Source organism: Diceros bicornis, chromosome 24 (assembly GCF_020826845.1).
Source record: "Diceros bicornis minor isolate mBicDic1 chromosome 24, mDicBic1.mat.cur, whole genome shotgun sequence".
Lineage (NCBI taxonomy): Eukaryota > Metazoa > Chordata > Mammalia > Perissodactyla > Rhinocerotidae > Diceros > Diceros bicornis.
The window spans coordinates 48205551-48232367 of NC_080763.1; the positions used below are offsets into that span (position 1 = coordinate 48205551).

A 26817-nucleotide genomic window follows, 5' to 3' on the forward strand; every position below is an offset into this window, starting at 1 on the left:
TCTGGGGTCTGGGAAGTAGCATTTGCAGGAAGTAGGTTTGGCTTGGGCTTGAAGATTGAGCCCCAATTACCCAGGAGGGAGGGAGCAGCCTCTGCTGGCAGATAACGCCCCCCTTGCCTACCAGGCCACCGGCTCCACCCTGATGCCATGGGCCACGTGAGCTGTTGGTGGGTGGGCCGGCCAGAACCTGAGACAGTCCTGCTAGACCCCCAACTCCGAAGGGCGAGTCAGAAGCTGCGAGATCCTCAGGGCTCCATGCGGACCCTTGATTGTGGCCGTGGTTGTGGCGTGACAGGTCATGGAGCACCATGCACCATCTGGGGGCAGAAGATGCAGCCAGGCGGCGCCTCGGCCACCTGTCCACCACCGCAAGGGCAGGTGAGCCCGGCGGTGGCCCAGGCGACAGCTGCGCTGCCAGCTGCCCATGCCCGCTTTGGGCTGCTCCCTCCACCCTGGGCTGTCCTGGGCTCTGCGAAGCCGGCCCGCAGGCGCCGCCTGGCGGCCGCACGGACAACAAAGCATACTACGGGCGGGGCTCCGAGGAGAGGTGCGTGCTGGCTGCTCCGGAGACCTCCAAGGTCAAGGGGGCCCGCCCAGCGAGCTGGCCGTGCAGAGGGCCGGGTGGTGGGGCGGATCTGTCTGGTCCTCCCTCTCCACCCAGCATGGCAGGCCCTGTACTCTGTGGGGCTCAGACAGGCCTCTAGGGGATCTCACCTGGAGGGACCCCTGGCGCACCCTCCCAAGCCTGCCCTAGCACACGCCTCGCACCTGGACCCGCCTTCATGGCAAAAGTCACCGGGCCAGGCTTGGTGGAGCTGCTGTGGGCTGGGGCTGGGGTACGTCCCTGGAAAGTGCCCAGTTCTAAAGGGCTGCCTGTACTGGCTCTCGGTCTTCAGGGAGCCTCTGGTCCAGGATGCTATCCTGTCCCCTGAGGCCCTGACGGCTCCCCCGACAGCCAGCAATGTCCGGTGTGATTCAGCCCTGCAGACTGTCACCTGACCCCCAACCTGGCTCCAACCACAGAGGCTGCTTCACCTCAGGGCCTTTGCACTGGCTGTTGGTCTGCCTGCACACTCTTCCCCAGACCCCCGTGAGACCCACAGGGCCACCCCAATATCCATGTTGGTCCTAGGACCCTGACCTCCCTTTGAGCAGCTGTGTTGGGGGTGAGGGTGGGAAGATGCCTTTTTCTGGGAAGATGGAACCTGGGCCTCCCAGAGAAAGTATGTTAGAGCCAGGAGCGGAAGGCCACTGAGAGTGCCCTGGGCCTGCGTAAGTCGCCTGTGGGGAGGGTGGCATGATGAGGCCAGCAGATGGTGCCGAGATAAGACCTCAGGCCCAAGAGCCAGCAGCTGGGTGCCTCACTGCCCCAGGCCCATGAGATGCGGCTGGCCTCCTGCCAGTTAGCTTCTCTGCACTTTTAATAACCGGCCCCTTTTGTTTCTCAGCTAGATCCAGGGGGTTCTGTCACTTGCCCTGCTTATGTGACCCTGTCCCCACGACTAGCTGCTGCTACTGTCAGGCCAGACCCATGGGGCCCCCTATCCCCAGATGCCACACTCACTGCCCCTCAGATCCTGTCCCCTGGGTCCCTTGCTCTGCCTGCTTCTCTCGCCCCATCCCCCCTGCCCCCAGGACACCTGCCCTGGCCCCCCTGCTCTCAGTTCAGCTCCCAACACTGCCACCGGGGTGAGCATTCAACAAGGCATCCTAAAAGACCCCCCCACAACGGCTCACCAGGGCCCCTGCCCCTGCTCCGGCCCCTGCTCCCAGACCCTCAGGTATGCCTGGCACTGGCCTCTGGGCCTCCACACCTGCTGCTCCCTCACCTGGGAGGCTCTCCCCCTTCATGGGTCTTGGTGTAAAGGGTGTGCCCCTAAGGGGCATTCTTTGACTCCCAGCACAGGTGTCCCCTGCCCCCGGGGCACACATGCAGGGCACTTGCACACCCTCTCTCCTGGTACGGCGCCCACCACACCTGGGCTGTGTGGTTCACGACCCTCATCTGCCTTCTCCCTGGGACACAGGGGACACATCTGGGGCTGCCGACCCCTCATGGCCCCCAGTGACTCAGGAGGCAATCCTGACCCCCTCAGCTGCCCTTGTGCCAACTCCCACGGTGCTTACTGCCTCCATTCATTCATTCATTCATTCATTCAACAAATATTTACTGAGTATATAACAGCCAGGTGCTATTCTAGGTACTGAGGATACAGCTAGGAAGAACACAGCCTTGTGTCCTCGGGGTCTGGATGTTTACAAGAATGAATGGCCGCATGCTGTGGCATCAGGCTGTGATCCCTGCGGGTGACGGAGCAGGGTGCCGCCAGCTGCAGCTGATCTCCCAGCACACAGCACTTGCTGCTGTTCACACTGCCCTCCGGGTTCACTGGGCCCAGTCTGAAGCCAGGGGTGAGCCACTCTGGCCGCTCAGAGGTCGGCTTAGACATGCCAAGGACCTGGGACAGCAGCACAAGAGCCAGTCCCCTCTACAGGGATCGGGTGGCAGCAGGTCGGCCCATGACCAGGCACCAGGCAGGAGCACTTCCATGCTCCATCCTCCCTGGGGAACCAGAGTCACCCGAGATGGGGAGAGAAAGGGGCACCTGCACCTGGACCTCAGGGGTCCACCCCCGTGAGCAGAGGCATGGTGCCCCTTTCGGCAGAACGCTCCTGCCTGTGCCCTCAGCCTGACATGCTGTGTTTCGGGCACCTTGCAGTCCAGCCCCGGGCATGGCCAGGAAAATGAGGTGATTGAGGCCATAGTGTGTGCCACATGGGGCCTCCCTCGTGTGGGGGCTGCCAATGTCCCTTCAGCTTCTCACCTGGCTGGGCGCTCAGCCAAGGGTAGTTGGTCGGGGGAGAGTGTGGCAACACACCAGCCCTGCCAGCCCTCCCACCACGTGGGCCTTGGTACAGGGTACTCTTGATCCCACCCAAGGTAGTGAGGTGGGCATTAGGCAAGTTCCTGACAGTGATTCCAGGGTCCTGGCTGCAGGTACAGTGCACCAAGGTTCTTTGAATCCTGAAGAGCAAAAAGGCAGCTGATTTTAAACACTGAAGCTATCTAAAGATCTTGAGATTTCCCATTCATTTATTCAGCAAGGTTTTTTTGAATAAGCATTATATGCCAGGAGCCAAGGACACTATTTCTAAAGAAGAGTTCATTCAAAGGATCTGAGTGCCTGTTACTGCCAGGGCCTGAGCCACAAGGATGAAGAGGTTCACGCAGGTTCTGCCTGCATGGCACCACAGCCTGTGTGGGGGTGACAAATAACCCAGTGGGCCCCAAGAGCTGATCAGGAGGAAGGGGCAGGCATGGTAGGCCTGTCTCAGAGGGACACGGCGGGAAGGCTGTGGGATGAAGGGGACAGAACCCACACACACTAAGCAGAGCTACGCTGCCCCTTCCACTCAGCACTCAGGACCACCCGGCTCCGTGTCCTGAGTCCCCTGGGGGACAAGGTGGGACAATCAATCATGTCAGCGTGAGAGGACTAGCAACACTTATTTGGCAAACAGGAGGCTACGGGGAGTGTAAGGATTATTATACAAACAAAATCAGCCACTGGCTGTGACCAGGGAGTGAAGAAGAGATGGAGAGGCAGCGGGAGGCAGTTAGCGTTCCTCAAACTGGGAGTCACGGACCCCTGGTAGCTGGGAAAGGTCTACGGATCCTAAGAGGGGAAATACCAACTTCACTTTGAGGATAAGCTGGAAGGATACATTTTTTTCCAGTTATAATGCACAAGTGAAAGACACTGGGACAGAAAGAAAACACTGGTCTGTTAAGACAGTATTTCCTCAAGTTTTCCCACTAAAATGGACGCCTGGTTTACTGACGTTTAGAGCTCAATGTGGTTCGTATCGACTAGTTGAGCCTCAACCTGCAGTGCTGAGGACCCCATCAGAAGACCTGAGGCTCAGCAGGGCTGACTTCTCAGCTCCAAGTGGCAGAGCTCCAGCCCGAGCTCTCCACTGCTTGGCCGGCGTTCAGGAATGTGGGAACTTTTATAAACCCCGATGTCCCAACTGCACCCATACCACACCAATGAAATCAGAATCCCCGCGGGTGGGACCCCGACCTCCAGGTCCACCAGCCGTGGGCCCACTCGTGCTGTCTGTGCCGTCCCAGACTGGACTGTTTTGCATTTTTTATTAGCCGTGCGGCTGCAGGCAGTTCCTTGGGCAAGTGAACCCCAGTGTCCCAATCGTCTCTGAAACAGAGATGACACTAACATCGGCCTGGGAATGGTTCCCAGAGTTACACATGCACGGAGAACGCTCCGCACAGGGCCTGGCACACAGAAACACTCAACTGATGATCACTTGAAAAGGAAAGTGTTTCAATTATACCAGGAGCAATGGTATAATTGCTATGTCTACGTCTATAGCAGAGACCCTCAGACACTTCCTGACAGCCTGGGACCCGCAGACCTGCAGCCGGGGCCCCCGATTTGGGCCTAGCTCGCCCTCCAACTAGCGCTTTTGCACCCTAGAAGTGAGCCAAGCTTGCCAGTGCAGTGTTCCTCAGGCCCTGCGCATCATCACTGCCCAGCCCACTCCCGGCCTGCCCGGCCTGTGGTGCCTACTGATCTCTCCACCGCACTCTGCATCTGCCCTGCTCTCCTGACATCCAGGCCTTTATGCCCAAGACAGACCCGGAGGACAGTCATCATGTCCTCTACCGCCTCAATGACACTGTGGTTTCTTCGGGGCTACACAGTATGATGGACATTTTCCAAGCACTAGCACAGCACTAAACACACAGTAAGAGCTTGACAACACTGTCTCTAATGTCTGTAAGTAATAAAGCCTAACGTGCATTCCCGCAACTCGCAATTGTGGCGCACAGCACGGCTGCAGCGCAGACTCCACTTGCTGGTTCCCTCAACTCCTCTTGCTCCCAGCCTCGGGAGGCTCACTGGATGTGAGATCTGGGAGGCGGCAGCTGGGACCTTTCTGGAGGGCTGAAAAGCACCCTGCAGATGGAGCCAGCTGCTTTCCAGGCTTTGCACTCCACCGAGAGGCCAAAGCTGGAAGAGGAGAGTCTCACTTTCTTCTGTCAGATGGGCAAGTAGGGCTTGCAGGCCACGCAGTGGGCCCGGGGCCTTGGATTCACAGGAGCTTGCAACCACGCAGAGGCCTCCAGAGAATGGTTCCAGCAAGGTTACATAGAAGGTGGCTCACTGACTGCACCCTCCCCACGGCCCCCGTAATGAAGGGAGATGAAGGGGCTGACTTGTTGGGTTGGGCAACACCTTATCGTGCTTTGCATGCAAAAGCATCAAATAAAGAGCATTTAACAAAAAAAACAAACAAACAAAAAAAAAAGTCCTAACGTGGTATAGTGCATCTCGGTGTGTGGCAGAGGCTTAATTAAAAATTTCAAATTTCTCCCAAAGTATTTCTTTTTAGCCTGTACAACTTGTTTCTTTTCACTTCTGGGCCTATCATAGATTTGCATGGCTGTGCAGGCTGCCTCTGCTTCTCTGTTTGGTAGAGAGAAGCAGGCAGAGAGAAGACAACAGAGAAGTACCCACAGGAAAGGCTAGAATGGAAAAAACAAGTTTCCACCGTCACGCACAGGGTTGACGACAAACAGACAGACCACTGCCCGAAGTGAACGTGACACATCCTCACTGGAAGTCGAGCTGGGGGGTGGGTGAGGGCTCAGGAAGACGAAGAGCATTTCAGAAACACTGCAAGGATTAAATAGTCAGAAATACCCACAACATCTCCACTGAGAAGGGCTTCTTTCCAGAACCACTTCTCAGTTTCTCCTCCTTTCTACAAATCAACTCCTGCGCACATGGACCTATGGGCATCCTGTCGGAGGAGCGGGGCATGAGGCCACATCTCCCCTGGGTGTGACAGCTGTCCCCGGCCCCTACACTTTCCAGGTTGTTTAAACAGGAACAGTTACCCCTTCACCAGTGACTGGACCCTGGTCTGTGCTCAGCACTGCCACCTCCTCAGACCACTGCCACCAACTGGAGCTAAGGAGCCCAGCTTCCCCGTGCCTGGCCCACTCTGGTAAGACATTATCCCTTACCCAAGTCAGACAGTAAACGAAGGTGAAAACATCAGAACAGAACTCACACCTCAGGCTCACATCCTTTCTCCACGGCACAGATAAGCTAAGAGATTTTTTTATTTCATTAATAATTAATGGTATACTAATATGTATATCTCAAAATACTGAATTATTTAAGACATACTATTACAATAGTTGTACAGTTAACAGAGAGGGCACAGGAACCAACACAATGGAACACCACATCTGTATTATATACATCAAAATCAAGGGCAAATATTTCTCCAATTATTCTTAAGAATACCACATGAGTTAAAAGCTGAAAAGCTTTGCTTAAAAAAACCCTGTATGTACAGGATAAGCTTAGACCCTCAAAAACCAGAAAAAAATTGGCAAAGACAAAGGAGAAGAACTGGTTAAACTTCTGAAATATAGTGAACAATATCAAATATATTATACCAAGACATTTTAGCAAAATAAACGATTAAACTATACTTAGTAGATATATTCACATTTACTTTCGTAACGACTTCATTATAGCTTGACTGACTTCAATCTGTTTGGATAAAGAACCATCTGACAGCGATGCTGACTGCATGTAAGGTGAAGAAAGCAAGCATCCCCAGCCATTTTGTGCATGAACACGGATGATACGGTTTAATGCAGACCCGAGGCCAAACATTTTTAGGGCGTAGGTTTTACTTCCATTACAGATTCTCTTCATGTAAGTTCATAAAAAACAATGTGATGAGTCCAATTTAAAAATTACATGCGGCAGGCAGCCCATATACAGACAGCTCCAACGAGAGACAAGAAAAGCTAAGTCCGGTGTCTCTAGGGCTCACTATGGGAGCAGAATAATCAGGTACAAGGAACTAGAAAAGACTGGGAACAGAAAATGTCATGCATTAACAGTCACTCAAGGGGGATCTGATAGTTTTGATGACCAAAACAACCATGTGAGAAATCCAACACACTGTGAAGAGGTCGGTGTCCTCTATTCACACCCAACGCCCGAGGCTTAGCAGTACAGGCCACCTCAACAAAAGCCATCAAAAGAAAACACTGTAAAAGGATAGGGGAGGTCTATCTGCTTTCAAGGAACAATGGATACTTTTAAAGGACACACTGACATTTAACTTTCGAATCTGAAATTAAAATTAATTCGTAGAGCCTGGTGCAGGGTGTGCGTGAGGTGAATTAGACTACAGCCTTGATTTCCCAGTGGTATAAGTGAGAAGGAGCTTGAATTCAAAGCTTCAAGATTTTAAGAGCACCCTACAATCTGACCCAGAATAGCAATCCTAAAACGACTTTGGCCACCACGAGCTTGAGCTACCCATGACCCGCACTGTGAGCCTGCAGCTGCCAGGAGCTGACTGTGCAGACGGGTGGGGCACTGCCGAAAGACCTCGACTGCCCTTTGACCCCACCATCCAACGATTCTAGAACATTTCTAGTAGGAAAGATATATCAAAGGCTTTTATTATTGGGCAATACTGAGACAAAGTGAAAATTTGTTTGGGGCTACACTTTTATTATCTTTTAGGTATTTAGGACTATTGCTTTATCATATTTTTAGCTGTTTAAAGTGATAATTTCCCTATACAAAGTTACCAAATTACTATCTTGGAAACAGAATAACAGATTTCTATTGAACTCAAAAGATGTACTCACATTTGATTATTTTTGTGAAAGGTGACTACAGAAAGAGAAGTCTGCTAGTTATAATACTGGGACCAACACGTCGTCAAGGCACTTCAGAACTTCGGGGAATTCTTTTGCTCACAGTAACAGGCAACCACAAAACTGGATCCTCAGCAAGTATTTACAGAAATATGTATACCCTTTAGCAGAAGAAAAAACCTTCGTGCACTGATAGACTTTCCTGACTCTTTTAGGCACCAGAGGAACATCCACGTGCCAATAACATGAGCTAAGGAGCAAGTGCTCAGAGCAGCTTTCGCTACCTCGCCCAGAGAGTGTGACGTTTAAGATGCTAGTAGCTGATGCTAACTTCTCTGACAAGCTATAAAGACCTGGTCCTGCAGGGTTCCTGACAGTTCCTGCTGTCAGATGTTGTAAAATAGCATCGCGTATGTTTAACAAGTGTGTCCATTACGCATCTTGGAAGCACAGAAGCAGCCCATCACGTGCTACATTCGGACATTTTTGCTTAATTTCAGCACAACCTGACAGTGGCAACTAATCTCCAGTTCTCATTATCCTACTATAGGTAGGAGTGCTTCCCTTTTTTTTTAAAGTCCATTAACTTCATTTTAAATGTTCCCATCCTTACTAATTAGTAAGGAAACTTGTAAGTTCAGATTTTACAAAAACTTGAAGGTATTAGCTGCTGTTTTATCCCTTCTCCAATGCAGTCTCAGAGGCTTTTTTGCTACTAATTTTCATAATTTTCTTATGTTGCACACAAATATAACATTCTCCCCTCTAAATGCAGAATATGGGGGAAAACACAGACACTGTTTTTCAAACAAAAAATGTTTATGAAACAGACCATGGGAACAAACAAAAAATCCCACCCTATGAAATTGGGTGGGAGCAAGCAGGCTTTATAAATGAAAAAAACCCTCCTGCCTTATTTAGCATAATAAAATATATCATTGTACTGCTTTTGTGCTTGGACCTTTCTTCTAATGAACCCCCAATTTCCCCCTTTCTCATAATTGTTCTAGTATTATGTAAGGTTATGTCTATTTCTAGATTCTGAAATATCTGCATTTTAATGCTTGCACAACTCATTTAAAAATTACAAAAGCTGTCCCTATTCTACTTCTGATTAAAAAAGAAACCACACCACAACATACAGTGATCCAAATGGAAAAGTTAACGTGCTGTAATGATATCTGTTTTGCAACATCAAAAGCAGCAGAGATACTGAATATAATTTGCTTGAATCATAAATACTGAGATTGAAATATGCATGTATAAATCTCATTTAGGCCCAATGAACTGAAAGCTCTCTGTAAATACATAAAAGTATATATAAAGTGCAAAACAGGCAATATGGACCGGGAGACCTCTGGCGTTTTAGTACTCCCACTCATCGGACTTCAAGTCAAGATGGCTGAGAATGTTCTGGGCGAGCTTCACTGCCTGCTTCCTGGCAGCCTTACACTTCTCTTCTCCTTGCGGATCAACAGCATCCAGCGCTAGCAGCTGCTTGGTGAGCAGCTCTTCCAGCCGGATGTAGTTCTTATCAGTCCGATTTCCATCAAATGACAGAACTTCTCCCTGGATCTCTGACAAGCTCCCAAGGATGCTCCAGACGGCCTTATGTGATGGGTGCTCCTCACCAACAAACAGCTTTCTCTTCTCGAGGGCCTCCTTCAAGTCAATGTAGGTGATCAGAGTTTGCACTTCAATCACGGCTCTTCTCCTGGCTTCCCGGATGCAGGGGTTTTTTTCAAGACTTACCTCATCCAACTGTCCAATCAAACCCTGCAATTCTGTTTTGGAGCTCAGGTACAATTCAGAAGGATTTTGTGCTTGAAGAAGCTCATTTTTAATTTCCCTCATTCTCTTGAGGACCTTTTCTATTTTTAAAATGGAATGATTCTGTCTCAGGTCAAATGCGTGAGTAGTGCCTGCTTCCTCCTCTAAATCCAAATATTTCAATAATTTGTTGATATCTTCTACTACCTCCCTTCGGTAGTTTCTGATTTCTGTACGCCCGCACACATCTAAAGCATCCAGATCAGCCATCAGCCCTGAGAGCACACAAGACAAGTGCCTGCAAGTGTCGTTACTGTTCACCCCCATCAGGAGTGCAATCAGAGTGCCTCTGGCCTTGTTCACTTCACACATCACAGAGTTAATTTTGGCAACGGAAGGATGCGCATCCTCGGAAAGCGGCAGGGAAGGCTGCTTTTTCACGCAGTCTTCGATAATCTCTTGCACTGCACAGATTTTGGTTAAAGTGTGATACCTTGCTTTCCGCAAGGAGACCTTCCCTCCAGTTTTAACATGTGTCAGCCTCAGAATGATATCTTGGATGCCTTCTTCAAATTCATCTGTCACACAGTTGCCTCCACTATAAAATGGCACAATCTTCTCTTCCACCAGGGACTGGGCTTCTTTAAAAATGTTCTGTATTTCAATCCGGTGTGGGTGGTTTGCATTCTGCTCCAACTCTTTGAGAAGACGCTCTGTCTCTTGTGCTGCCCTCTTCCTAGCTTGCTGAATGTCTCCTTTTCCTTCTGTATCTACAGAGTCTATTTCAAAAAGTTGTTTTGTTAGAAACCTCTCCAGTTTCTTGTAATTCTTGTCATCTGACAGGCCACTGAAGCCAATTACTTGCTGTTCTATACTTTTCACTTCCTTTTGGATTTCCTGAAGCCTACTAATAGAAGGATGTTGGTTGCCCATATCCATACTTCTGTTGTGTTCAGTTTCACAAGCACTGAAAGATGACAAGAATGATAACCGATTACATCACAAAGTCTCTGCAAAACGGTAACTGTATATTAATTCACTCTAAAATTCTCATTTTAAAAAGATATACCTAAGAAAAAGGGCTTGTTATTATTGTAATCCAAATGACAGTCATACTCAAGCAGTGATTAACCAACTCCCTCTCCTGAAAATAATATAAACACAGCAGCGATTAAGAACAGACAGGGGTTACTGCAGCGTCCAAAACGACCTGGTGCTCTGGGCCTGTGAATTTCAAGTTTCTTCAAGTGTACAAGACGGTAGCATGTGTCTTCATAAGTACAGCATGAAGTTGAACTATCACCTTGGAAAGAGCACAACTATCTTAGCTGCTGACACTGGAAGCTGTTTTTCTGGCACCAGCAGGGCACCTTTGTGGAATGTGAAACAGTAGCTCTTCTAACCTTCCAAACGATACAGTACCACCTAAGCACCCCACCTGGCCAAAGAGCTATGCCTAGTTTCCAGAAAAAGTAACTCAAAGCGAAACAAATACCAGTGGTTCCCAGACACCCCCCAAAGTCCCCCTTTCTACATTCTTCTCCATCCCTTTATGCACTTCTACAAAGCTACCCTGTTTCTCATCTCACCCTTTTAGTACCTCACAAATCTTCTCTACAGAGGTATGGAATTCCACAGGAAACGCGACTGGGATTACATTAAAGGCACCATCTTGGGCTTTGGAGGCCCGAGTACCTCCCCATGCCTATCATGCTCCCCTCCTCCCCCAATACATCCCACAAAAATGTGACAACTATGAATAATTCATTCACTAGCCTCCCATTAAGAGTCCAGAATGACTTAACGCATTTTTTCCCTGCTCTTGGGTTTCTACCAAACAGCTCACTGGAAGGGGCTGGATAATCAATTGAAACCAATCCCTTGTGGGTGTTCGAGCCAAGAACGTGCCTTTGGAGGACAGGTTGCCTCCCTCCTCCCCTCCCCTCCTCACCCTTCCCTCCCAGCACTTTACCCGGAAGAGGTCTGAGCTGATTTGGTCTTGGCTTCCCGTAGGTGAGGTGGCGAGATGGAAGATCAGCCCTTTACGGGGTGCAGCACCGGAGATGGGCCCCAAGCAGCATCGCTCTCACCCCTCCCGGCTAGATCTGAACGGGGCAGCCGGTGAAGGGGCCGGCGGTGGCGGCGGCAGCTACCGGCCGCTGCGGCCGCTCTGGGCGTCTCGCCCGGGCCCCCACTACGCGCCCGCCGGCCTGACCTCACAATGGCCCGCGGGGAAGGGGGCGGCTGGCCCGGAGGGAGGGGAGCCCGGCCCGTAGGGAAGGGAGCCCGGCCCCGCCGGCCGGCGGCCCCATCGGACCCAGGGCGTGGGGGCGGCGCCGACGCCCGTCCGGGCAGAGCCGGGTGAGGCGCCAGAGCACAGGTCGCCCGCGGATGCCCGCGCCGAGGGGAGGCCGCCCCCGCGGAGGGAGGGGGCCCGCGCAGCCGCTGCGCCGCGCTCACCTGTGCCGCCCGCGCCATCGCGCGCTCCGCCGCCGACACCCCGCGACTCCGCAGCTCCCGCCGTCGCCCGAGCCCGGCAGCCCCGCCCCCGGGCCGAACGCCCTCCGCCCTTGGAAAGCGTCCTCTGGCGTCCGCGCCGCACCTCGACCCGCGCCGAGCCCGCCGCTAGCCGCCTTGCGCGGCAGTCTGTAATGGCCGCGACAGTGGACCAGCCGCCGGGTCCCCGTCCGCGCCGCCCCGCTGCCCCCGCAGCCCGTTACACGCAGGGAAAGAGCACTGTCGGCCGCGCCGCTCCCCACTCTTTCTCTTTCTCTCTCTCACACACTCTGGCTTTGCGACCATGCCGTAAGGCAGCCCTTCGCGCCGTCGCGACTCTGCCGTGCGTCGCGGGAGCCGGGAGGCGTGGGCCATGGCTGCTTTGAGGCCGGGGTGGAGGACAGCTCTCTCTCCTTTCTGCCGCGCCTTCACTGGCCCCCGCTATCAGCTCGCCCCCGAGCGCGGCGCTGAGCGCAGGGATGCGGCACCGAGCCGGGTAAGCGGGGTTTCCGGAGAGGTTGGGCCGAGAGGGGTGACCGCAAGGGGCGGTAGACCCGGGCCGCGCCCCTCAGGGGCACCTGCGTGCCCCGCTGCGGCGTCAGCCGAGTTCCCCGGGAGCAGCGTCCCCGAGCCGGCCTGGGCCTGGCGCAGAGCTGCGCACGCGCCCTGGGGGCACAGGGGCCTGAGGAGGGGACAGGGGTATGGAGAGTGGGGAGGCCCCGGGGCCACCAAGTTTCCTACGTCTGCCCCCTTGGTCTGATGGAACTGAGGGGGCTGTTGACAGAACTTTTGCTAGTAGAGCAGAGTCATCTAGTAAGTTTGTACGTACCTTATATCTTCTCGAGGATCCTTCTTATATTTGAAGAGCTCTTGAGGTGCACAGCGTGTATTTATTTTTTGGCTTCGTTGAGATTATTAGTGCTTTTTTTTCAAGCGATGTCTAACTTTATCATTGTATCTTGTAGGACTTCACGTTGAAGGGTTTTTCTTGTTTGGAAACTGTGTGCATATACGCACGTTACTGGCCGAAGATCCACAAAGATTAATGTCTGTAGCAGCAAAGAATGGCAAGCAGCTCTTATAAATTGCGTTTCTGTGGGGAAGGATGCTTTGTTTAAGGGAGTCCTAGGCCTGGATTCCAACTGACAGGAAAATGTTGACTAGCAGTGTGGAACGGGTTGCAGATAAAATATTTAAACAAAGCATACAAATACTAACACTTCACTTTGTCAACAGGCTAACGAGGGAGGCTGGAAAACCTGGTTTAAAGAGTAATTAAAGAAGGATGAAAAAGAGCCAGTTAAGAATTTCAAAATGTGCCTGCCTGTAAATTTTCATTTCTTTTAGTCTGTTGCTATTATGTTTTTATAAATGCGGCTTTGAAGTTCTGTCTAGTTTACAGTTTAGACAGGAAGTTACCAAGACAACTGGTCACTCAGGTCTCTGGCTCAGTTCCCTGTTACAGTGGCCAAAGTCCTGTCTTCTGTTCCTAGAGCATAGAAATCCACGCACATCTCAGTCTTTGGGCAGGAGGATACTCAACAGGTATCTGAAGATGCTCTGGGAGGCAAACTGAACATCAGCCAACTGTCTCCAGAGTAAGGACTTAACCTAGCTTATTTTGTTAAAAGTAAAGAACAGCACCCAAAAAAAAGAACAGCACCCAAACAAGGCTTTCTCTGTTGTCATACAGCCTTTCGTTAAAGTAAATCTTACCGTGGGTCTGATCCTCAAGATGAGACCTCTCTGCCTTTTGTGGTCCAAGTCACGAGGAAGCCAGTGCTGCGCACCTGTTGGACTGCCTAGACCTGTGAAGGTGATGAGTGTGATGAGGCTGAAGAGTGGAGCAGCTGATCCATGAATCACACCTTGCCCAATTCTAGCATCGTGACTTGTGTTGTTTTTTAGGATGTGTGCCCCATTATGCTAGATATCGTATGGAACATAAAAGAACAGTTCCTGCCTCAGGGCGGTTTGCGTTTCCTGGGTTTGGTCCCAACCTTGTGTGCTTCCTGGGTACAGGGCTGGTTCTCCAGGTAATTAAATTCCTGCAGCACAGAGAGATTGTTGTCTTCAGACTTCGGTTTTGAATATTAGGTCTTCTTAAAAGTAGCAGGTCGTAAACCTTTTGCTTTGTTTATCTAAATAGATATATTTTAATCCACTATGTCTAGTTCACTCTACATATTTTTCATTAATTCTTTGTCCTTTACTTTCTGACCTTTTAGGACCTACGCAATTTACGCCCATCTCTAATCTCTGGGTACCAGTTTTTAATAGAAAAATATTATAGAACTTAGATTTAGGCACTGCTTTTCCTTCTAAACTCAACTTAAAAATTCAGCTCTTAAATGTTCTCCAGCTATTTCATACCTGCTTATTCCTTATCTGTGTAGTTTACATCATTGGTTCTTGAACTTGTCTGCACATTTGGAATCATTTGGAATACTTGAAAGAATACTGGGGCCCACCCGCAGAAGTTCCGATGTGATTGGTCTGGGATGTGGCTTGGGCATCAGGATATTTATTCATTTATTTTCTTGGTTTGTCTAGTTCCTTGGCCCCAGGTTTAGTGAGGTGTAACATCAGGATTTTAAGGGCAAGTCTAATAAGCTCACAAGTTGGAGAACCAGTGGTTATATTATGTGCATTAACATTTGCTTGTAGTCCTGAATTACATTAACATTTATAGTAATAGTTAACATTTATTGAGCACTTGCATGCGCTGTTCTAAGAGTTTTACATATTTTCACTTATTTAATCCTCACAATTCTGTGAAGTAGGTGCTTTTATCATCCCCATATTACAAATGAGGAAACTTAGGCACAGTAAGATTGAACAATTTCCTCAAGGTTGTAATGCTTGCACATAAGGAATATACATGTTATGGTTACTCTATCCAGAGGATGATAAATAACAATTTTTCTTCTATTAATTTTTGGATCAAAAAGAACACAGAAACAGGCCCTCAGCAGGGAGAGGTAATATTTACAAGTAACAAATAATGGAACTACTGGTGTCATCTTTTGCTTACATTTTCATTAAGTAGAATGATCTTCAAACCCCCAAGTGTAGATTCAGAATAAACATCATAAGGAGGAAGTTGAAACTCAAGATAAATGAGAAACTGGTGAGAGGTCTAGTCATAGGATTTTAAAGTTAATTTGGATATTTCTAGTATTTACAAGGCTTTCCATAAATAGTTGGAAAAAATTAAAAGCTGGGGCGGGAGGACTTTAAAAACCATGTGGTTTAACTCCATTATCAGAAAGATGAGGAAACTGGAACCCAGAGAGGTAAAGAGACTTGTCTGATGTTACATGGCAGAGTAAGGATTAAAACTGAGTTCTTTCCATTCTCAGTCCAGTGTTCTAACGTTTCCAAATGCTTTTTCTGGGCCGGCCCAGTGGCGTAGTGGTTAAGTGTGCACGCTCCACTGTTGCTGCCCGGGGTTCGCAGGTTCGGATCCCAGGCGCGCACTGATGCATCGCTTGTCAAGCCATGCTGTGGCGGCATCCCATATAAGGTAGAGGAAGATGGGCACGGATGTTATCCCAGGGCCAATCTTCCTCAACAAAAAGAGGAGGCTTGGCAACAGATGTTAGCTCAGGGCTGGTCTTCCTCACACACACACACACACACACAAAAAAAATGCTTTTTCTTCATCTAGTGAAATGAGAATTACAATAATTTATTGATTTTCTTTTTTTGTTACTTATGGGAAATTTAAAACATGTACAAAGATAGAAGAATATAAAGAATTGCTATGCATCCAATACCCTGCTTCTACAGTTATCCACTTCTGGCTGTTTATTTCAACTTTACCCCCATCCAGTCCGTCTTCCCAGATAATTTTTTGGCAAATATCAGACTTCGTATTTCTTTTTTTTTTTTTTTTTTATAAGGAAGATCAGCCCTGAGCTAACATCCATGCCAATCCTCCTCTTTTTGCTGAGGAAGACTGGCCCTGAGCTAACACCTATTGCCAATCCTCCTCCTTTTTTTTCTCTTTTTCTCCCCAAAGCCCCAGTAGATAGTTGTATGTCATAGTTGCACGTCCTTCTAGTTGCTGTATGTGGGACGCTGCCTCAGCATGGCCAGACAAGCGGTGTATCGGTGTGCGAACCCAGGCCGCCAGTAGTGGAGCGTGCACACTTAACCACTAAGCCATGGGGCCGGCCCCCAGACATCATGTTTCATCTGTAAATATTTCATTATCCTTAAAAGATATGGACTTTAAAATATACATATATATATATAAACATAATACCAAGGTCACACCTAAAAATATTATGAAAATTCCTTAATTCCAGCAAAGGTCCAGTGTTCAAATTTCTTTGATTGTCTTAGAAACGTCGTGAATGTTTTCTTTTACAATTTGTTTGTGTCAGGATCCAGATAAGTTCTACACATTGCGATTGATGATTTTTTTTAATCTTTTTTTTTTCTTGCTGAGGAAGATTCGCCCTGAGCTAATACCTGTTGTCAATCTTCCTCTTTTTTTGCTTGAGGGAGATTGGCCCTGAGCTAACATCTGTGCCAGTCTTCCTCTATTTTGTATGTAGGTCACCGCCATAGCATGGCTGGTGAGTGGTGTAGGCCCATGCCCAGGATCCGAACCCGTGAACCCCAGGCTGCCGAAGTGAAGCACGTGGAACTTAACCACTATGCCACAGGGTGGCCCCTGATTGATTTTTTTTTAGTTCTCTTTTAATCTATAGGTTTTGATTCCATCTTCTTTCTTTTTTTAAGTAATTTATTTGTTGGGGTTGGGGGAAGGATGTGTCCGTTAGAATTTTCCATGGTCTGGATTTTGCTGATTGCATTCCCGTGGTGTAATTTAACATGTTCCTCTGACCTGTGTGTTTCCTGTAAATTGACAGCTGCATTCTAGAGCTTTGACCACATTCAGATTTGACTTTTTTTTTAAGAGAAGACTACTTCATTGGTGGTGTGTTCTTCCATCAGGATTGATTGACTTTCTGCTGTTAAACCAACCTTGCACTCCCAGTATAAACCCAGTGTGGTCCTGATGTACTGGTCCTTTTCTGTACTGCTGAATTTGGTGTGCCAATTTGTCTAGCATCCATCTAGAATGAGAGGCTGGGGACGCCAACCGTCCAGAAGGTAAAGGCTTTCGGTTCCCATCTTAGACAAGTCGGGACTATAGTCATTGCCTGTTGGTTTCCCTAGTGGCTGGCAGTGAAGCCTTAACTCAGAGAGGAGCTTTGTGTAGTGGATGGGGACTTCCAGGAAGGAGGGCACTGGGGAAAGGTCTCCAGCTTCAAATCCTGGCTGCTAGCAGGAGAGGCCCGGGGTGGGAGTTTGCTGGGAGAGCTCAGGAGCCTGCTGTAAAGCAGAAGGGATGGAGAGCCAGGCCTGTGCGGAGCTGGACAGGGAGAAGCCTGATGTAGGGCTGCCCAGCCTGTCAGTTTACAGTTAAAGAGAAAAAACTAGAAGATTAGCTCCTCCCCAGACACAGTAATGAAAACTCAGTGGGACAAATAAGAATATGCGCAGTCCTCCCCCTGTGAAGAAGGAAGAACTGTCAGTGGAACTGTTAGGTTCCAGCATGCCTTCCCCCCTGGACTGCCCCACGCACATCCCTGCCACTCCAAGTTTAAGGAAACCGTGAATTATATGCTTATGCTGTAGAACCATAAATTATGGTAATTATTCAAACCTCAAAAGGATTCTTCCTTTTACAAAAGGACTTTTTCCTCCTCCAAGTACCTTCTCCTCCCCCCTTTTATTTATTTATTTTTTTTTAATTTATTTATTTATTTTTTCCCCCCAAAGCCCCAGTAGATAGTTGTATGTCATAGCTGCACATCCTTCTAGTTGCTGTATGTGGGACGCGGCCTCAGCATGGCCGGAGAAGCAGTGCGTCGGTGCGCGCCCCGGATCCGAACCCGCGCCACCAGCAGTGGAGCGCGCGCACTTAATCGCTAGGCCACAGGGCCGGCCCTCCTCCCGCCTTTTAAATAACAGTTCTTGGGTGAACAGAGACAGAATATATGTTTATAGGGGAGAGCAAAGAAACTACCTCTGCCACAATTGAAGATAAAAATCTCTTAAGTTATAATGGACAACTGAGGATGCTTGAAAGAGTTGGTTCACAAAGTTCACCTGTAAAACAGTTTATATAAGCAATAACTAAGAGGTAAATGTGGAAAAGTAACTGAGTACCTCTGGCGCCTCTCTGAGCTTGTTTTGTTATGTGTGGGGAGCTTGAAAAAGCCATAATTGTTGGGATGGCTCTTTTAACGTTTCCTGGTAGGGGCCCTGTAGGAAGAAAAGGCCGGTGACAGTTCTGGAAGGTGGTGAAACAGGTAAACATGCAGTTAGGGTGGAACCTGCCCTTTCGTCCCCTTGCTGCTGGCAGAGCTGACATCTCCAAGGGCTGTTCTGCAGCCTCCTCAGTCTGCTTGGAGGAGGGGAAGGAGCCCACACCTTGTGGCGAAAGTCCAAAGGCCCAGGCTGGCTCTGTCTCTGTCTCCACTCACTGGATCCCTTTGTGTGAACACCTTCAGTTTCTAAGAATATCTAACTATCAAAGATGTAAAGGCTCTGGGGGAGAAGTCCAGAAATATTTGCAGAAAAGGCGAGTTTTTGTTGTTGTTGTTGTTGTTTTTGTGAGGAAGATCAGCCCTGAGCTAACATCCATGCTAATCCTCCTCTTTTTGCTGAGGAAGACCGGCTCTGAGCTAACATCTATTGCCAATCCTCCTCCTTTTTCTTCCCCCAAAGCCCCAGTAGATAGTTGTATGTCATAGTTGCACATCCTTCTAGTTGCTGTATGTGGGACGCGGCCTCAGCATGGCTGGAGAAGCAGTGCCTGGGTTGCGTGCCCAGATCCGAACCTGGGCTGCCAGCAGCGGAGCGCGTACACTTAACCGCTAAGCCACAGGGCCGGCCCCAAAAGTCGAGTTTTTTAAAGAACTTTTTCAAAAAAGGAAAATGTGGTGATCATATATTGTTCTTAGAATGATGGATAAAATATTAAAGATCTGTGTATTGTAATCCTGCTGTTACTTTCTCAAAAGAATTCCTAAGTCCTGAATGTATTTCAGCCCCGATAATGAGGAGCAAGTTTCAGGTCTTAAGCAGCAGATCAGGATGTCTTTCTGCCAGTAAGGCCGTATCGCTTTCACACAGGAAGGATGAATTCAGTCCCTTCTGTGTGGACTTGCTCGCCCTTCATTTGGAACTTTCCACTTTGGCTGTGCTTCTTATGGCCCAACTTTGCTTCCCAGTGACACTGAGAGAGAAACTCTTTAGAAGTACTAAGCAAAAGTAAAAATGATCAAATATGGGGCCGGCCCTGTGGCTTAGCGGTTAAGTGTGCACGCTCTGCTACTGGCGGCCCGGGTTCGGATCCGGGACGCGCACAGACGCACTGCTTCTCTGGCCGTGTCCCACACACAGCAACTAGAAGGATGTGCAGCTACGACATACAACTGTCTACTGGGGCTTTGGGGAAAAAAAGGAGGAGGATTGGCAATAGATGTTAGCTCAGAGCCCGTCTTCCTCAGCAAAAGGAGTAGGATTAGCATGGATGTTAGCTCAGGGCTGATCTTCCTCACAAAAAAAAAAAAAAAAGATCAAATATAAAGATGTTTGAGTCTGCAAGAAGAAACGAATGCAGAATGAAATAGTCGTACCAAACTAGTCAGTAGGGTGCAGTAGTCCAGGGTGGGAGGTGAACTGTGTCATCTGTGACCTGCAGCAGCAGTGGCCATGCAGAGGTGTTAGCTCTGTTTCTCCCTCTCCCTTCCGTCCCTCTCCAGCAGCCGGTCAGCCTGGCCTCCAACTTCCCCTGCAGCTCTGACCTGTCCACCTGCACCAATGCCTCCCTGTTCTCCCACATTGTGCAAGTCATAATCCAGAAAACACAGCGTGGTTCTGCGTCTCTGATTATACAGCCTTTGAGAGTTAACGGGAAAGCCTAGAAACTCTTCAGGAACTAGAAGTTATAGGGCCGGCCTGGTGGCTTAGCGGTTAAGTGCGTGCGCTCCGCTACTGGCGGTCCGGGTTCGGATCCCGGGCGCACACCGATGCACTGCTTCTCCGGCAATGCTGAGGCCGTGTCCCACATACAGCAACCAGAAGGATGTACAACTATGACGTACAACTATCTACTGGGGGGCTTTGGGGAAAAAAAGGAGAAGGATTGGCAATAGATGTTAGCTCAGAGCTGGTCTTCCTCAGCAAAAAAAGAGGAAGATTAGCACGAATGTTAGCTCAGGGCTGATCTCCCTCACAAAAAAAAAAAAAGAAGAAGAACTAGAAATTATGTAAAGACGACTCTTGACGCTGGTGACTTCTGGCCCCCGTAGAACTTCTGAGCATTCCAATGCTAGTTCATCAATAATTGCCATATCTAGTTAAATTTTGTTAGATGTCTCTCCGCCAAATCGTTCATGTAAATCAAGCTTGTTGAGATGTCTGACCGCCAAATCATTCATATAAATCAAGCTTTTTGAGGATGAAGTGGATTTCTCTGCATAAGCATAGAGAAAGTGAACAGGAAAGATTTTTAAGAACTGGGAAGAACTTGCCTACAAGTGCTTGTTACCACCAGAGAACGGACAGACAAATGCAGTCTGCCCCCGTGGACTCACAGTGGGAGAAACAGACGTGAGCAAGTGCCATGAGGGGCCTCACCTCACGGAAGCCTCAGGAGGCTTCTGGAACATGCCATTGAACCTGAGGCCTGTGAAGGAAGAGATGAGAGGGGAATTCAGAGAGAGAACATAAGTAGAGTTCCCGAGGAAGGACAGAGTGGGCTGTCATGTTATTAAAGGAAGTTCCAGTGGGTGGAGGAGGAAGGAGTGATTGGGCCAAGCAGGCCTAGCCTGCCAGACCACAGTGAGGATTTTAGACTTTCTCCTGAGGGTAATGAGTAATCACCGAAGGTTTTCAAGGGAAGTAGCATGGTTAGATTGGGTGTTTTGGAGAGGTTGCTTTGGCTGCAGTCTGGAGAATGGGTGGGTGTGGGGATAGAGTAGACAAGGCGGGGGCAGTCTGGAGGCAGTTGGAGCTTCTTAAACTAGCTCGTCACAGAATTATAGTGGTGGACAGAAGTAGAGCCGTCAGCTGACACCCTGTAAACCTCCAGGCAGCCATCGCAGGAAGAAATCAGGTACAGCTGTACCCGATTAAACAGCCTGGTATGAGGGTGCCAGAGTTAAGTGTTGCTTAGGGCCGTGAATTCTGCAAAACTTATTCCTTCAGCCACAGAGAAGAAGGCTTCTTGCAAGATAGTGTTTGACTCCTTTGTCAATGCAAATAATCAATAACCAATCTATAGATAGGAAAGATAGAGTGATATTTATTGATGAGCTAATGCTGAGGACTAGCCCAGAAGTGTTATCTTCCCTAGGGAAGAAAGCACTCTGGAGGAGCGTGGTTTACAGCATAGTTATATATCATTTCAGAACTAAGAACATACATCAAACATGATAAGAATACAGTTTTTTTCCCCAAAGTCACAAGGATATGTTTTGCTGCAGTTGAGCACATACACAGCAGGTGAACTTAACCTTGATTCTCTGGGAAGAAAAGCTCATCTTCCAAGAAGTACTGATATTGGCATCGGAGAAAGGAGGACATTCATCTCTGTCTTTAAAGAGTGTATTCTTTGCTTCGGGAGAATATTTGAAGCAGATGTACAGTGCATATTCAGTGGGCCATAAGTGAAGCTACTCTGGGAAAAAACAATTTTTAGGCTGAATCAGATTTAAACCAGAATGGCTTATTCTCAATATACCTCAATATGTGAAAGCTTATTATGATTATTATTTTCATCACCCTTTAACTTTTATCAGTTATAGTCTCTTGCATCTTCTGCAGCTGTGAAAAAAATTCATCTAAGTAAAGATATTTGCAGCAATTATGAAATAAGCTAACATGAGACAGGTAGAAAGTTTCAGTTCTAGCAGCTTCATCCTCCAGAACTCTGAACATGATGAAAAAGTAAAATAAAGTATCAGAGCCGGCTCCGTGGCTTAGCGGTTAAGTGTGTGTGTTCTGCTACTGGCGGCCCGGGTTCAGATCCCGGGCGCACGCTGCTTCTTTGGCCATGCTGAGGCCGCGTCCCACAGACAGCAACTAGAAGGATGTGCAACTATGACATACAACTATCTACTGGGGCTTTGGGAGAAAAAAAGGAGGAGGATTGGCAATAGATGTTAGCTCAGAGCCGGTCTTCCTCAGCAAAAAGAGGAGGATTAGCACGGATGTTAGCTCAGGGCTGATCTTCCTCAAAAAAATAAATAAATAAATAAAATAAAGTATCAGAAGCAGCAGAGCCTGCTGATATTCATTGCTCAGAAAATGAGGCTAATGGACAGAGCTCTTACGGCAAAAACTACATACAGTGAGGTTTAGAAATGTGGTGTTTTTTGTTTTGTTTTTTTTTTTTGGTGAAGAAGATCAGCCCTGAGCTAATATCCATGCCAATCCTCCTCTTTTTGCTGAGGAAGACTGGCCCTGGGCTAACATCCATGCCCATCTTCTCTGCTTTATATGGGACGCCGCCACAGCATGGCCTGACGAGCGGTGCATCTGTGCGCACCCGGGATCCGAACCCGGGGCCGCCAGCAGTGGATAGCACGCACTTAACTGGTACACCACGGGGCCGGCCCCAAGAAATGTTTTCCTAAAAAAAAATTTTCCTTACTATTTTTCTTTTTTTTTTTTTTTAAGTTTATTTTATTTTATTTTATTTTTTTGTGAGGAAGATCAGCCCTGAGCTAACATCCATGCCAATCGTCCTCTTTTTGCTGAGGAAGACCGGCTCTGAGCTAACAGCTATTGCCAATCCTCCTCCTTTTTTCCCCAAAGCCCCAGCAGATAGTTGTATGTCATAGTTGCACATCCTTCTAGTTGCTGTATGTGGGACGCCACCTCAGCATTGCTGGAGAAGCAGTGCGTTGGTGCGCGCCCAGGATCCGAATCCGGACCGCCAGTAGCGGAGCGCGCACACTTAACCGCTAAGCCATGGGGCCGACCCTGCTTACTATTTTTCTAATACACACAAACTTATATTTGGTTGCTTCCAGAAGACATTAACTATAGGAAACATAATTAAACTTGTTTTATTGTGTTGATAATTTTAGATGTTCTGTTAAGTTTCATCTATTTCCTCGTAAATATCTTTAGGAAAATTAAAACATTTTTTGGAACTTAAATGAATACCATAAGTTTTAGCTCTCTAAAGAGTACTGAAGGGTAGCAGAATATGCCACCCCAAAATAGGCCACTTTGGCCTATTTTGAGCAAAAAGCATTTGAAAAACAGCAGGTTTGAGAAAGACCTCCCCATTTCATCCTGAAGTCAGGAGAGGAAACTCCCATGTGAGAGCTGCTCTCTCTCTATCAGGAGGAAAGAATATTCTTATCACCAGGGGCTGAAAGAAATCTGTATAGACTTTGTTTAAAATAACTCTTATCTTCCTTTAGTCTCCCCATATATTTTAGTTACTTTTCCACAATTACTATTTTTTGCTCAACCTAGTATGTCAACACTTGGGCCTGTTTTTTGGGGTCTTCATTTTCCTTTGGGGGTTCCCATGTATGTGTAAAAATCTATACTTTTCTCTTGTTAATCTGTCTTATGTCAATTTAATTCTCAGGCCCAGCTGGAGATTCTAAGAGGGTAGAGGGAAAGTTTTGCCTCCCCTACAGTATAAAACTATGAGAACGTATACTACTTCTTTTTGACCACCATTTCCACAAGACGTCTCTTGTAACCTGCTTAAGGTGGTGCGGAATGTATTGTTATGCACCCTTTTGAAAAAAGGCAGTAGGGAATTGAGGTAACGGAGTGATGCATTTGTGATTGGATCCAGAAAGGGGAGTGTGTGCTAGAATTAGCACTGATGTCCTGCAGTTGTTCAGGAGAGCTTCTCCTTACATTTTCAGGAATTTTGCTGATAAAACAGCCATTAAATTATATACTTAAATAAATTATATTAAAAACAAAGATAATACATACTTAAAATTCATCACTTCTTGTTTACTACATTTTACAATTATCTCTGCTCATAAGGTTATTTATGTGTATTGTACGTATATGATAGAAATACCATATGATGGTATACCACTGTGCATCTCTTCCCAACTCCTTGTTCAGTAACATCATATTGCTAGCTTGAAATCGTCCATCATGGAGGTATTTGCACCATGGGAATTGGCAAATGCTCCAAATGAGGGCTTGATTTCTTATTTTGTTAATTGTCTAGACTTAGGAAAGTAAAGGAGAAAATGTTAGTAATATGGATTAAATTAAGAAGTATATCTTGTTTATTGCCATTACATTGTGAATAGCCCAAATAGAAGAAGTATTCTTCCCGTATTCAAAAGCTATTATCCAATTCAGCAAAGAAATCTCATGTCATTGACAAATAAGTGAGGTCCAACATAGGTCTTGTTGCACTTTCACCCTATTCTGCAATATCAGATAACCTTTGTGTCTGAAGTACACTAGCTAGTCGCTTGGAACCATGGGTTGGCTAGTAATATAAGAATTTGGCAAAAATCAAAGAACCACAGTGAGAAACCACTTCATACCCACTAGGATGGCTATAATAATAATTATTAAAAAAGGACAATAACGGGCCGGCCCCATGGCTTAGTGGTTAAGCGCCCGCGCTCTGCTACTGGCAGCCCGGGTTCAGATCCTGGGCGCGCACCGACCCACCGCTTCTGCCGCCATGCTGAGGCCACGTCCCACATACAGCAACTAGAAAGATGTGCAGCTATGACATACAACTATCTACTGGGGCTTTGGGGGAAAAATAAATAAATTTTTAAAAAAAGGACAATAACAAGTGTTGGCGAGGCTGTGGAGAAATTGGAACTCTCCTACATTGCTGGTGGGAATGTAAAATGGTGCAGCCACTTTGGAAAACATTTTGGCAGTTCCTCAAATGATTAAATATAGAGTTACCATATGACCCAGCAATTCTGCTCCATTGAATACATATGTCTACACAGAAATCTGTACACAAATGTTCATAGCAGCATAATTCGTAATAGCCAAAAAGTGGAAACAACCCAAATGTTCTCAGCTGATGAACAGATAAACAAAATGTGTTATATCCAAAACATGGAATATCATTCAGTCATAAAAAGAAATGAAGTACTAATGCATGCTATAACTTGGATGAACCTAAAAATCATGTTAAGTGAAGGAAGCCAGTCACAAAAGAACACATACTGTACGATTCCATTGACATGAAATGTCCAGAACAGGCAAACCACAGAGACAGAAAGTAGAGTAGTGGTTGCCAGGGGCTGGGGGAGGGAGAGACTGCTAATGGGTACAGGGTTCCTTTTTGGGGTGATGCAAATGTTCTGGAATTAGTGGTAATAGTTTCACAGCTCTGTGAGCATGCTAAAAAATACTGAATTGTACTTTAAACGGGTTGATTTTATAGTATGCGAATTATTTCTCACTGAAGCTGTTAAAAAAATTAATGAAAGCAGTTTGTGAGAATCAATTGGCTGTGTGGAGTTTACAAGGAAGGACGTCATATATTTTACTGTTATTTGTAAGTGTGTGCTACACATCCTCGTATCAGTAAAGTTATAATCATATACATCCTCCAGCCGTATTAAACATTTACCAGTACACCACTGCTCAGGGGCGACTCCATCAGGTGCTTCACCACTGTCCCCATGCTCTCTCCCTGTTCCTCTGTCCCTGCAGCCCTCCTATACACCCTCAACTGCAGCAGAGAATGGCTCCTCACGTCCCCCCAGAGCAGGCCTGGGGGACCCCTGCTCACATTCCCCTGGGGCCTCCTTCAGCGTCTTCGGCTTGTTTATTGCTCCATAAATGTTGGTTGAATTTTAGGGAGCTTTCCACTTTGTGATAATAGTTGTCACCAAATCTTTAACTCATTGCTATACAGCTTCTTTTCAGTAGCTGGGCGTTCTCTTCCTTTTTTTCACTCTACTTTTTTTGTTGTTGTTGTTAGGAGGACCAGCCCTGAGCTAACATCCAATGCCAGTCCTCTTTTTTGCTGAGGAAGACTGGCCCTGGGCTAACATCCATGCCCATCTTCCTCTGCTTTATGTGGGACGCCGCCACAGCATGGGTTAACAAGCGGTGCGTCTGTGCGCGCCCGGGATCCGAACCAGCGAACCTCGGGCTGCCGCAACGCAGCGCGCACTTAACTGCTTGCGCCACCCGGCCGACCCCTTTATTTTTCACTCTAATGCTGTAACCTCTTTTACCTAATCTGTCAAGAGTCTTTAACAATTGGAATTTTTTTTTTAAAGATATATTTCTAGAAATATTTTGAAAGTCTGAGGAAATCGTATACACTTTTCAATATTTCCTGCTCATTCACTTATTCTAGACTCAAAATAGCTTTCTAAATGATAAGCGTTCTAATGCTGAGCTGAACATACCACAGATTTTTAACAAAATATTCCAAGGGCCATTGTTGTCCTGAAGGAAGAACTGTCAATATTATAAGTCAGAAACTGTCTGTGTTCTCAGGTGTAAAGGAAAAGCTTTTGGCTTGAATGGATGCTCCTGCTTATTTTATAGCATAACTTGACCTGCTGAATTTGCAGGAGTGGTGGCAGAGCTGATGGAACCTCCCGAAACCTTATCTGTGGCCTCGGAACTGTTTGTGCTGAGTAGCTGCACCAGCTTTGTCTCCCACTTCCCGACAAACCCGCTGCTGTGCTTGTCAGGTTTAAATTCTTCCTGTTTTTAGAATGCTTGGGAATTCAGAAGATTTAGGAAGATCATAGCCTCCAAGCAAAGGAGAAAATGGGAATGCTGACGGATGGTTCTGCATTTAGCAA

At 47.5% G+C, this 26817-nt stretch overlaps 2 protein-coding genes across 5 annotated transcripts in view; one reads left to right on the forward strand and one right to left on the reverse strand.

Moving 5' to 3' along the window:
• Nucleotides 1-6116: 6116 nt before the first annotated feature.
• Nucleotides 6117-12266, reverse strand: BAG5 (BAG cochaperone 5). Of its 3 annotated transcripts, XM_058567781.1 has the most exons (3): nt 11466-11927; nt 10563-10637; nt 6117-10460 (listed from the first exon to the last, which is right to left on the reverse strand). In XM_058567781.1, the coding sequence occupies exon 3, from the start codon at nt 10430-10432 to the stop codon at nt 9089-9091; it is 1344 nt and encodes a 447-aa protein (XP_058423764.1). In that variant the 5' UTR covers nt 10433-10460; nt 10563-10637; nt 11466-11927; the 3' UTR covers nt 6117-9088. The 3 variants fall into 3 exon arrangements, with proteins under 3 accessions (XP_058423764.1, XP_058423765.1, XP_058423763.1); XM_058567782.1 differs by lacking the exons at nt 10563-10637; nt 11466-11927 and adding an exon at nt 11954-12266; XM_058567780.1 differs by lacking the exon at nt 10563-10637.
• Nucleotides 12267-12289: 23 nt separating this feature from the next.
• LOC131421130 (cytochrome c oxidase assembly factor 8) overlaps nt 12290-26817 on the forward strand; it is a 34567-nt gene continuing 20039 nt past the window's right edge. Inside the window, exon 1 of one of the 2 annotated variants that reach the window (XM_058567788.1) lies at nt 12290-12485. In XM_058567788.1, coding sequence (XP_058423771.1) covers nt 12363-12485 — 123 coding nt within the window. In that variant the 5' untranslated portion in view covers nt 12290-12362. The remainder of the gene's footprint in view (nt 12486-26817) is intronic. The other variant, XM_058567787.1, reaches the window with a different exon arrangement.